The sequence below is a fragment of the Oncorhynchus clarkii genome, chromosome 13, assembly GCF_045791955.1.
Source record: "Oncorhynchus clarkii lewisi isolate Uvic-CL-2024 chromosome 13, UVic_Ocla_1.0, whole genome shotgun sequence".
In the NCBI taxonomy this organism is placed as follows: domain Eukaryota; kingdom Metazoa; phylum Chordata; class Actinopteri; order Salmoniformes; family Salmonidae; genus Oncorhynchus; species Oncorhynchus clarkii.
The window spans coordinates 31,247,756-31,259,823 of record NC_092159.1 but is presented as its reverse complement, the minus strand read 5'-3'; the positions used below and the strand labels follow the sequence as shown (position 1 = coordinate 31,259,823).

The window sequence follows — 12,068 nt, the reverse complement described above, 5'->3', positions numbered from 1 at the left end:
TCTATATGCAGGAAATCCTATTTTAATAATGGACATGGTAAGAATTGACTACCAAAGTGCGAGTCATAATTCCCATGACACCTTCTAGCAAAATCTGAAAAGCGGTTCCTTCATTCATTTATTCCATAGGATATTTTTAGATTCAATTAAAATAAGGTCTGTGTTTCGTGTAGGCTTACACCACCTTGCCAATTTTATAACTGTGTAGATATCCATAGGACAAGGTAACTCTGATCAATATTGGCTAAATATAAGCAAAGATCTTTTTTTTTTGTAGAGTGGATTTATGAAAATATTTTGACAAACGTTACCTTATCCTAGTGAGATCTACATGGGTATCAAAACGCCGAGGTGGTTTAAGCCTGAACGAAACACAGACCTTATTTGAAGTAGATCAAGACATTCTCTATTATGGAAGACATGAACGGTAAAATAACGAAGGAACCCCTTTCAAGTTCAGCCGCAAGTTATTACAGGAATTATAATGCGTCGACTATTTCTCTCTAAACCATATACCTTTGACTATTACGAGCCTGCTGCTGCCTACCACCCCTCAGTCAGACTGCTCTATCAAATATCAAATCATAGACTTAACTATAATAAACACACAGAAATACGAGCCTTAGGTCAAATCCGGAAACTATCACCTCGAAAACAAAACGTTTATTCCGTTCCGTATTTTATCTAACGGGTGGCATCCATGAGTCTAAATATTCCGGTTACATTGCACAACCTTCAATGTTATGTCATAATAGAGCCAGGCGGCCCAAACTGTTGCATATACCCTGACTTTGTGTGCAATGAACGCAAGAGAAGTGACACAATTTCACCTGGTTAATATTGCCTGCTACCTGGATTTCTTTTAGCTAAATATGCAGGTTTAAAAAATATATACTTGTGTAATGATTTTAAGAAAGGCATCGGTGTTTATGGTCAAGTACACATTGGTGCAACGACAGTCGATTGATTGTTTTTTTATAAGATAAGTTTAATGCTAGCTAGCAACTTACCCTGGCTTACTGCATTCGCATAACAGGCGGGCTCCTCGTGAGGCAGGTGGTTAGAGCGTTGGTCTAGTTAACTGTGAGGTTGCAAGATTGGATCCCCCGAGCTGACAAGGTTCTGCCTCGTTCCTAGGCCGTCATTGAAAAAAAGAATGTGTTCTTAACTGACTTGCCTAGTTAAATAAAGATTAAGTAAAAGGTGTAATTTTATATATATATATATATATATATATATATATATATATATATATATATATATATATATATATATACATATACATATAAAATTACACCTTTTACTTAATCTTTATTTAACTAGGCAAGTATATATATATATATATATAGAAATAAAAAAAATCTACCTCATCATACTTTAAAGTGAAGGTCTATCTGCCTTTCCTAATCTTTACCCAGTGTTCCCGAAGGACATCGCCACTTGCGCTTGTTCCCGTGGTTAATGAACTGTGATGATACAGGGACTGCATGAGCATTTCCAAAATGTCACTGAATAACTGAATTTGAACTGTAGTACTGCAAACAATAGCTTAATCACATAGGAAAATAGCTCAAGTACAATGTCCAGATCACACACAAATCTATAGTTCAGTGTAACAGTATGTCAAATGGGTTTGAGCCATACAGACAGACATAACAAGTACAAACCTCTGCAGCCAGCAATGAGTTAGGCCTGGCTCATTTCTAGATGCCACACACCATCAAATCAAATCAAATGTATTTATATAGCCCTTCGTACATCAGCTGATATCTCAAAGTGCTGTACAGAAACCCAGCCTAAAACCCCAAACAGCAAGCAATGCAGGTGTAGAAGCATTAATCTCAAACTCTCCCAAATCACAGAATCTAATACCCAGTACTGACATCCACTTCACTGTACCCCAGTCGGGGTAGATAGTGTCCGTTCTATAGATTTCAACCAAAACAACACTACTCTGCCTCCCAGCCAAATGTTGCTCCCATGTCACTACCCTAACATTTGCACTGTTCCCTCATTTGATTACCGTTATGTTTGGGTGAGTGGCCAGCTCTGTGCAATTTATTTGACTCTTGGTAATTACTATGTGTTTATTGCAGTTTTTTGCAGTTTATTGCAACGCTTAATAGAGTGCTATGTGCTTTTTTTTAATGTATTTTTAATTTGAGACATATTACAACACAAACTTTGACATATTGAAGAATCAAGCATCTGATGCAGTGCACCGTCATACTTTAGCTGGTCCTAACTTCCAGAATCAGTCAGACCCTACTGCAGCATCAGTCGGGCCTTTGATGGCCAATAGGAAGTATACATACTGATATGTAAAGCAGCATGAACTTGTACTTCTAAACCATATCCACTTAATTCGGCTTTGTAGATCAGACAACTGACTCAAGCCTCAGAACCAAAGTTGTCTTCTTTTGCCGAGGCAGGAACCTTTTCAGAAGATTCCTGACGAGGACTGAAGGGGGAAGAAAGTATGTCACACGCTGTTTTCATCTCACGCTTTCATGATCTGTTTGCTCTCAAGCAGTCGGACATTAAGGCCATGCATTTAATGAGGGCTCTTTTCTCACTTTGATCTCCTCCTCATTTTATTGGGGTGTTTTTAATAATGGAGCAGGGCGTCATTGGCATCGGTTGCTGCGTCTTGGGCCCCCTCAGTGTTCCGGGTCCAATCATAGCACGGCTGCCTCTGTAGTGAATGACTTTTACACCTTGATGTTATGACTGCTTAACGCTAGTTTTATACAGCTGTCTGTTAGAGGTGTTTCTACACTGATTAGTGTGCAATGGTCTGTCTGGCTCTTGCTAAGAGTGTTGATTTATAAACTAGTCAGTAAAGGTCCATGGTGTTTGAATGGATGTGGCACTTTCAAAAGTATCCTATAACAAATTCAAAAAACCCATGATGTTATTTATTCTAGTTATCATACTCTTTATTTATTCACATATTTTTTACACTAAGGTAACCTTAACGTTCAAATGAGCATCCAATCAGAACCATTCAACATTCAATACAATGAGGCAAAAGAGACAGCTGAAAGGATAAGGCCTGTGTTTATCCTCAAAGGGTAGGGGGACTATTCCGTCTGGTCAAAGTTTTGGGGCCTATCTAAAGATCGTGCACTGCTTTTGACCCGGGACTATGTAGGGAATAGGGTGCCATTTGGGACATATTCACACTGGTATTTTCCAACATGGTATTAATATACCCCCTGGTGTTAAATCTGTTGATGTTTACTATAGGAAATGGTGAATTATGGATATTCAAATCTGGTACGGATATACATTTGTCCTTGTTCACAAATATTGTAGCCTGTTTTGAAATAAATCCTCTGAATAATGCAACTACCTTAACATAAACATACTCCCTCCACTCTTTTTTTTTACAATTTTTAATAAGGGCAATTCCACAGTAATGTTGTCATTTCTAATTAGTAACACTTTCAAATGCATACAGTACTTATCAGGAAGGTTGAAATGTTGGTCACATGTTCACACGGTTAATCACATTCCAAGATGACTAACCAAATACTGGTTAATGTTGGCAGTTTTATACTGTTTTCCGAAATCCTGCCCTCCACAACTAACATTTTAATGACTCCACAGTCCAGAGGCAGTGTGATAAACAGTTTACTTTGAGAGTGATAGGATGATTCATATCATGTGACATTGTTACTCTTCTGTAAGACCTAGGAGGCATTACTTGTTTTTGCATAGGCTGTGTGGCATGTTACATTAATACAGATCAGATACCTGCGATAAATCTTTCAAATTCAACAAGGTTGTGGGCCATTTACAGCCATGTAGCTTGCAGCACCCAGAGACATGAAATAATTCATTCTAAATTATTGCAAATGAGCCTTTGAACTTGAAAAGACCTTTAATCTTTCAGCCACACAATTCCCAATGTGTTAAAAGCTGCCAAAAACCCCATCAATGCAACACATGTATTTTGTTCTAATATTGGTACATGGACATTGTTTGTAGGCCCTCGGTCCGATTAATTAAACCGAAATAGCAATGACAATTGATGTTTGTTGTGTTTAGGCCTTTGTACAAATTGTTAAAATGCAATTTTAGTTCTGTTTTTATTTTTGATGTTATAATTGAATGAAATTAACCATGTTATGTTTCTCACTTTTTAAGATCTGAATCCACAAAGGATCACCATGTGCCGGTCATTGGCTTGATGTGGACCAGGAAAGGATCTTCACCTTCTATGCTGCACTGTCCTTCAGAGACCCAAGCAGATCTGTCAAGCTAATCATTTTCTATGGATTATGGACCTGGTGAAGTGAAACCCCAGATTTGGGTTTTTGCCTAGTACTACCTGATCGCAGTTTCCAGAGCAAATGGCTTGTATTGGAAACTAGTCATGAAATTTGGGACTGTAAGGTACCTGCGCCTAGCCTCTGGACTGAGGACGTAGCAAATCTTGCTGGAGTAGCTGGTGAACCAAAGGCTCGAATCATTTGATGCAGTCGGATAACCTGTTCAACAAGAAACTCCAAGCGTTAAAGGGGCCCATGGGACCTCCAAATGCCAACGTGCAAGGAACGCCAGCCATGCCCAAGATGGGTGTCCGGGCGAGGGTGTCGGACTGGCCCCAGCGAAAGGACGGCTGGGAGTCAGAACCTCCACCACGCTATGACAGCCTGGTGCCGACCTTCCAGAAGGGACCGTCAAATCTTAGCACAGAGGTCATCCTCCAAAAGAACCAGGAGTTACTCAGTGCCAAGTTCCCAGAGACCAAGTATCCGCTGTGTGACCTCCTGAGCCACTCCCCAATGAAGGGCTTCCCTGGGATCAAGAGGAGCAACAGCGAGGTCACCATTAGTGACATCGGCGCCGAAGACTTGGATCACACCACCATCAACCCCAACACTGGGGCCACCTTGCGCCGTGAGTATGGCAGCACGTCCTCTCTCGACAAGCAGAGTCTGTCCGGCGCCAGCGAAGGCTTTGTGGGAACCCTGAGAGGCTACCACATGGAGGACCGCTCAGACCAACCCCGCGTTCCTCCTCCACAGAGTTTCCCGGAGTTGCTGCGTCTCAACACCACCCTGTCATCCAGCCTACAGACGGCCGCCCAGATCGCGCGAGGTGACATTGTCTGCATCCCGGGCTACGACTACGTGGACAGCTCCCTGCTCTACAGCCGTGAGCGGGAGAAGTCCTTCATCCAACGTATGAAGGCGGAGAAGGCCGACACCTCCATCTTCCGGAGGCTGCGGAATGTGAAGAGCGAGGGCGAGTACCTGGACCAGGAGTACGGAGGGCGCTTCGGAAGGCCCCTGAGCTTCCAGAAGTGCTTTGCCCACTACGATGTGCAGAGCGTCCTCTTCAACATCAGCGAGGCGGTGGCCAACCGCGCTGACCTGGGTCGCAGGAAGAACACTACCACTGGGGCATCGGCTGCCTCTCAGTGCCAGGCGCCGGCTTCTGGGCTGGGAGACAGCGCCACACCCATGCCCATCTGTGAGTCACCCGTAGGCAGCTGCGAGGACCTGGGCCACAAGGCCAGCATGGACGCAGATGAAGGGGATGGGAAGAGCAATACCCTGGTGCTCAGCTGTCCGTACTTCCGAAACGAGACTGGTGGCGAGGGCGAGAGGAAGGTGGCCCTGAGCAAAGCCAGCAGCGCCAGCTATGGGAGTGGAGACTATGCTGCTAACTATGGGGGTGGAGGACAAGGCTACTCTGTGGAATCATCGCTCAGCACCCGGTGCACCAACGCAGGGGTGTCGGTGCTCGAGGTGCCAAGGGAGAGCCAGGCTTTCCACAGGGACATGTACAAGCGCTACATAATCGAACACATTGACCAAGGGGCTTACTACTACCACAAGTACTTTTACAATAAAGGTAAGAGCGGTTACCTCCTAATACTAAATTGTTTCCTTACTATAATGTACTGTAGCAACTTAAAGAAAGTTCATTTACGATGTGCTTTGCAGTGTTTACAAATGCACAACGTTTGCAGACACGCCATAGAGTCTGGCCATGTGTAGCTAAATGTTGCTGAAAATCTATGACCTGCTCATTGAATGAGGAAAGAATTTACTGGAGTAGACGTCAACATGATACCTGCGATTGCAGGTACATTTAAAAATCTGCAATTTTCCACTCTGCTTTTTGGATGGCATAAGTGTAGCTTGTTTGTTGACCATAACTTCTGGGCACTTAAAGGCACTTAAATGTCGCTTATATGTCAGTGATTGACATTGCCTGAGATGACTATAGTCACAGTTGAGTCACTGCAGTGCAGTAGTTTTTCCCTCTACATTTGTCAGTATACATAGGTTGAAAATAAATTCATATTAGCCATATGAATATCCACATCAAACCCAAGATGTTGCTAATAGATTTTTTCAGCCATTTTACAGACTTGAGCTAAACTTGAAGATGGGCGATTCCACGCCAGCTTAGTTGGAAAATATTTTTGGGTGTCTCAGATTGTTCTGGCAATTCTCACAATAATGTTTGACATGCATTTTACATTTGTATCGCAATCATGAAAAAATCATGATGAAAGTGGCCATTTTAGGCCTATTTTAGACCTTTATATGCCTCCTGTAAGACCTTATGATCTGTGGTCCGTACATGATACAGACAACATCTTGGTGTCAACATACTCCTCATAACCATGTTTCCATCCACACTTTTTATGTGAGTAAAGTCATACCTTATAAAAATCATGACAGCAATGATGGAAACAGGAAGTTTCGATATTATTTTAGAAAGGCAGACGGATAAATTGTTGGTTCGACATGGTGGGATCTTTGATAACAATGCCTGATTGGTGGCGTGCTGCAGAGATGGTTGTCCTTCTGGAAGGTTCTCCCACCTTCACAGAGGAGCTCTGTCAGAGTGACCATCGGGTTCTTGGTCACCTCCCTGACCAAGGCCCTTCTCCCCTGATTGCTCAGTTTGGCCAGGCGGCCAGCTCTAGGAAGAGTCTTGGTTAAGAATGATGGAGGCCACCGTGTTCTTGGGGACCATCAATCCAGCAGAAATGTTTTGATACCCTTTCCTGGATCTGTGCTTCAACTCTACGGCCAATTCCTACAAACTCATGGCTTGTTTTTTGCTCTGACATGCACTGTCAACTGTGGGACCTTAAATAGACAGGTGTGTGCCTTTCTAAATTATGTCCAATCAATTGAATTTACCACAGGTGTACTCCAATCAAGTTGTAGAAACTTCTCAAGGATGATCAATGGAAACAGGATGCACCTTGAGCTCAATTTCTAGTCTTGTAGCAAAGGGTTTGAATACTTATGTAAATAATGTATTTCTGTTTTTATTTTTAATACATTTGTCAAAACTTTCTACAAACCTGTTTTCAATTATGTCATTATGGGGTATTGTGTGTAGATTTGTATTGTATTTTTCTTTCCTTTAACTAGGCATGTCAGTTAAGAACAAATTCTTATTTTCAATGACGGCCTAGGAACAGTGGGTTAACTGCCTTGTTCAGGGGCAGAACGACAGATTTTCACCTTGTCAGCTCGGGAATTCGATCTTGCATCCTTTCGGTTACTAGTCCAACGTTCTAACCACTAGGCTACCTGCCACCCCAATTGAGGGACGTTTAAAAAAAATTAACAATTTTAGAGTAAGTCTGTAACAAAATATGGGAAAAGTCAAGGGGTCTGAATACTTTGCGAATGTGCTGTATAGTTTATAAATAATATAGACCATTGAAGCTCTTTTGGGATTTTTGTTGTTGTGGGAAAACAAACTATATACACTGCTCGTCAAACATCTTAAAATGGAGTTCGTCGCCCATTTTATGCTGTAACAGCCTCCACTCTTTTGGGAAGGCTTTCCACTAAATGTTGGAACATTGCTGCAGGGACTTGCTTCCATTCAACCACGAGCTGTGATGTTGGGTGATTAGGTCTGGCTTGCCGTCGACGTTCCAATTCATTGTGAGCTTGTGTGGCCTACCACTTCGCGGCTGAGCCGTTGATGCTCCTAGATGTTTTCATTTCACAATAACAGCACTTCAAGTTGACCGGGGCAGCTCTAGCAGGATAGAAATTTGATGTAAAGGTGGCATCCTATAACGGTGCCACATTGAAAGTCACTGAGCTCTTCATTATACTGCCAACGCTTGTCTATGGAGATTGCATGGCTGTGTGTTTGATTTTTACTCGTGTCAGCTATGGGTCTGGCTGAAATGGTTGAATCCACTAATTTGAAGATGCATCCACATACTTTTGGTTTTATATATATATATATATATATATATATATATATATATATATATATATATATATATATATATATATATATATATGTATATGTAGTGTACTTGACTAAATGACTAAAACCACATCGCAACTGTGTAGACATGTTAATAGGCCTACATTTATACAGTTTCTTGACTTTGTCCAGCTTGCTAATAATCACATAAGTTAAAGCTAGACAGTCAGGGAGTACATTTTGACAGAGGAAATTGAACACATTTCCAGTGCGGCCTGCCGGACCTCGTTGAAATCCGAATGTGGCCCCCGGGGCAAAATGAATTTGACACCCCTGGTCCTTCACCTTTTATTTACCCTTTCAACACTTTCTACTTTCCACTTTATGTTTATTGTTATGCACTTCATTTTAGGGATGAATTTAATGAAACCCGTACTGAAGTTAATGGAACTACAAAGACTGTTTTTCCTTCAGTGTAGGTTTTGGGCAGTGCTGGTTTCAGTCCGTGCAGGTTTTATTGAGATGAGCCTGTAGTTACATGTCTTTTCGAACCCTGCAAGGTCATATGCCTACATGTCAATTCATCAGTAAAGGGAGCATTACTACATGAATTGTATCTGTCTAATCATTGATTTATTGATACACTAGGTTAAGGCATATCTCTTTATGGGTTAGCAATGTCAGTGGGTCCATGTATTTGGTGAATTTGATCTACTTTTCTGGCTTTGCTAGTGTTATAATCTATGATGTGTTGGCCCTATTCATGGAGTTTAAGGAATGCAAAGGAACATCCAATCAAAAGGCAAATCATGTTAAGTTGAACTGTGTTTGTTGCAAATCTTTTTTATTTTATTTTATTTTTTACATTTGACCTGAGTGCCAAAGCCACATTTTTATTTTATGTGTATGAAATAAAGATTTCTTATGTTATCATAATCCAAACCACAGCTAACATTTGTGTTGTACCGTCGTTTACCATTTACCCTCAGATCACCAGAACTACTTTGGCACGGATGAGAACTTGGGCCCCGTGGCGGTCAGTATCCGCCGGGAAAAGCTGGATGAGGGAAAGGAGGGAGCACAGTACAACTACCGGGTAACCTTCCGGACTAGCGAGGTAAATAATTGAAAAGGGTAGATGTCATTTAAGGCTGAGGGTGTCCTAAAATGTATGATGTACACAGGTTCTTACTGTGGACTCTCACATTGCTGAATATGCTGAAGTCGTAGAATGTTGTCATACCTTCATACATAATGAATAATCAATTAAATATATCACAACAAATGGTGTGAAATAGGAAATACCTCTAAATTGAATTCAAACTTAACCAAGTAGTTCCACAGAACCCCCAAGTTCAACTCTAGATAATCACAACATAACCAAAAGGTACATCTGTTCTGAAACTATACACAGTCAACTAGATGAGCAGACTTTTTGTATGATCAAAACCAATGGGACATTAGACAAGTTAATGGAAGATAAACTCTTAAAGGGAAAGTTTGATCCCACGATATGTTAGTTCTCCCATGAGACACTGTAAGTGGGGAGTTCGCAGTTGCACTTCTTATGACACGCTAATGCTAAAAGCTAATCTATTTAGTTTTACTAAAAGCTAATTCCCTAACTTAAACGTCTCTCTCCCGGTTCACTGGGTTAACTGCATGCAGCGGGAAATTGAAGCTGTTTGGGGAGGCACTCTCTTTTCATCACAAGTATCCTAGTTTACTACTCCATATATCACTCACGTTTCTTATGTTTTACAGTAATTTGTCTTTTACGTTTTCTTCCTGATGTAGTTAAAACATTTTTATATTATTCATAATTTGTAAGCATTCCTCCCCAAAACGGAATACTTCTTTAATAACATCATAGCTACATTACTAAAGATAGTCAAACACTTAAATGATTCCCACTCACTTAATGTGTTACAAACATTATTTAGGATCATGTTGCTCTTAAAACGTGGGTGCAGAAAAGATTCTGACATCCGCACCAAATCTGAACCCTTAATAACAACTTTCACGAATGAGCCTTTATAAATGCTTACACTTCATGAATAACTTTCAATGTTGTATCTAAGTCCCTATGAATTGTAATGGTTGTAATACTTCTAAGTGCTCAATTCTTAAGTCTTAAGCCGTTGGGGGTTTCTAAGCTGCCATATGGAATTGTTTTAAGAAGGTCACACCATGGATCATTCTTTACTATTGTAACCCATAGAAACGCATTGAATTACACATTTATAAATGGCCAAAAATACCCCAAAAAATGAATCACAAGGAATAAGGTTTTGAAGTGTCTGTCTTTGATCTAGGAGATAAGAACGCTCAGGAAATATTTTTTTGGGGCACAGAACTACCTTCATACTTCCATTAATTTGTTACGTTTAGACGAATTCCGTGACACTTGTGAGGGTCGTACAGTTCTTCAGTGATATGTAGCCCAAACGGCTCGGCCACTATAGACAAACGTTAGTACATTAGTGTTACCGACTTCAAACGAGTCCCGTGACAAACTGTTTGGATGCTAGAGACGGAGAAGACAGATTTTTATTTTATTTTTTCTTCGGGATGTCTCCTGGTCTGACAAACAGCACTGTAGATCGGCCACTCTCCACGCAGATGTGGAAGGGTGACATAGGTGGATTGAGATGCAGCTCTAGCTTAAACTGACAGATTTTGATGCACCGGTGCATCAATACACTCTAGGAGGTTAAACTCTATACTTACTTATAATTTGCAACTTTCGACTCAACCGTCAGGGCAAGACACCCAGCTAACCTCCAGCCTCTCTCTCTGTCCTCCCCAGCTCACCACTCTCCGAGGGGCCATCCTGGAAGACGCCGTGCCCTCCACCGCTAAGCATGGAATGGCCAGGGGCCTACCGCTGAAGGAGGTGCTGGAGTATGTGGTCCCAGAGCTGAACATCCAGTGTCTCAGGCTGGCCACCAGCTCCCCCAAGGTCCCTGAGCAGCTCCTCAAGCTGGACCAACAGGGGGTGAGTGACCATAGACATACAGTCGATTATGAATGTATCTACACCTCTTGCACAGTCTTCATTTTGCTGGCTTAAATTATGTAAAAAGGCAATAAAACTACTCCATATTTTCAAAGTGTATGTCAGTCTACCATTCAAAAGTTTGGGTCACTTAGAAATTTCCTGGTTTTTGAAAGACGATCACTTTTTTTTCCTTTTTTTCCCCCATTTAAAATAACATCAAATTGATCAAAAATACAGTGTATGTTAATGTTGTAAATGACTATTGTAGCTGGAAGCTGCTCATTTTATTTGATGGAATATCTACGTAGGCGTACAGAGGCCCATTATCAGCAACCATCACTTCTGTGTTCCAATGGCAGGTTGCGTTAGCTAATCCAAGTTTATCATTTTAAAAGGCTAATTGATCATTAGAAAACCCTTTTGCAATTATGTTTATTTTTTATTTTACCCCAATTTCGTGGTATCCAATTGTTTTAGTAGCTACTATCTTGTCTCATCGCTACAACTCCCATACAGGCTCGGGAGAGACGAATGTTGAAAGTCATGCGTCCTCCGATACCCAACCCAACCAAGCCGCACTGCTTCTTAACACAGTGCGCATCCAACCCGGAAGCCAGCTGCACCAATGTGTCGGAGGAAACACCGTGCACCTGGCAACCTTGGTTAGCGCGCACTGCGCCCGGCCCGCCACAGGAGTCGCTGGTGCGCGATGAGACAAGGATATCCCTACCGGCCAATCCCTCCCTAACCCGGACGTCCCTGGTGGCACAGCTGGCGCTGCAGTACAGCGCCCTTAACCACTGCGCCACCCGGGAGGCCTTTTGCAATTATGTTAGCACAGCTGAAATCTGTT

General features: G+C 41.7%; 1 protein-coding gene across 4 annotated transcripts in view; it reads left to right on the top strand.

The window, feature by feature from the left end:
- Positions 1 to 12,068, top strand: part of LOC139364537 (signal-induced proliferation-associated 1-like protein 2) — a 112,342-nt gene that overhangs the window by 38,630 nt on the left and 61,644 nt on the right. For all 4 annotated transcript variants that reach the window (XM_071101345.1, XM_071101344.1, XM_071101346.1 and 1 more), the window contains exons 2-4: positions 4,153 to 5,868; positions 9,204 to 9,331; positions 11,024 to 11,212. In XM_071101345.1, coding sequence (XP_070957446.1) covers positions 4,482 to 5,868; positions 9,204 to 9,331; positions 11,024 to 11,212 — 1,704 coding nt within the window. In that variant the 5' untranslated portion in view covers positions 4,153 to 4,481. The remainder of the gene's footprint in view (positions 1 to 4,152; positions 5,869 to 9,203; positions 9,332 to 11,023; positions 11,213 to 12,068) is intronic.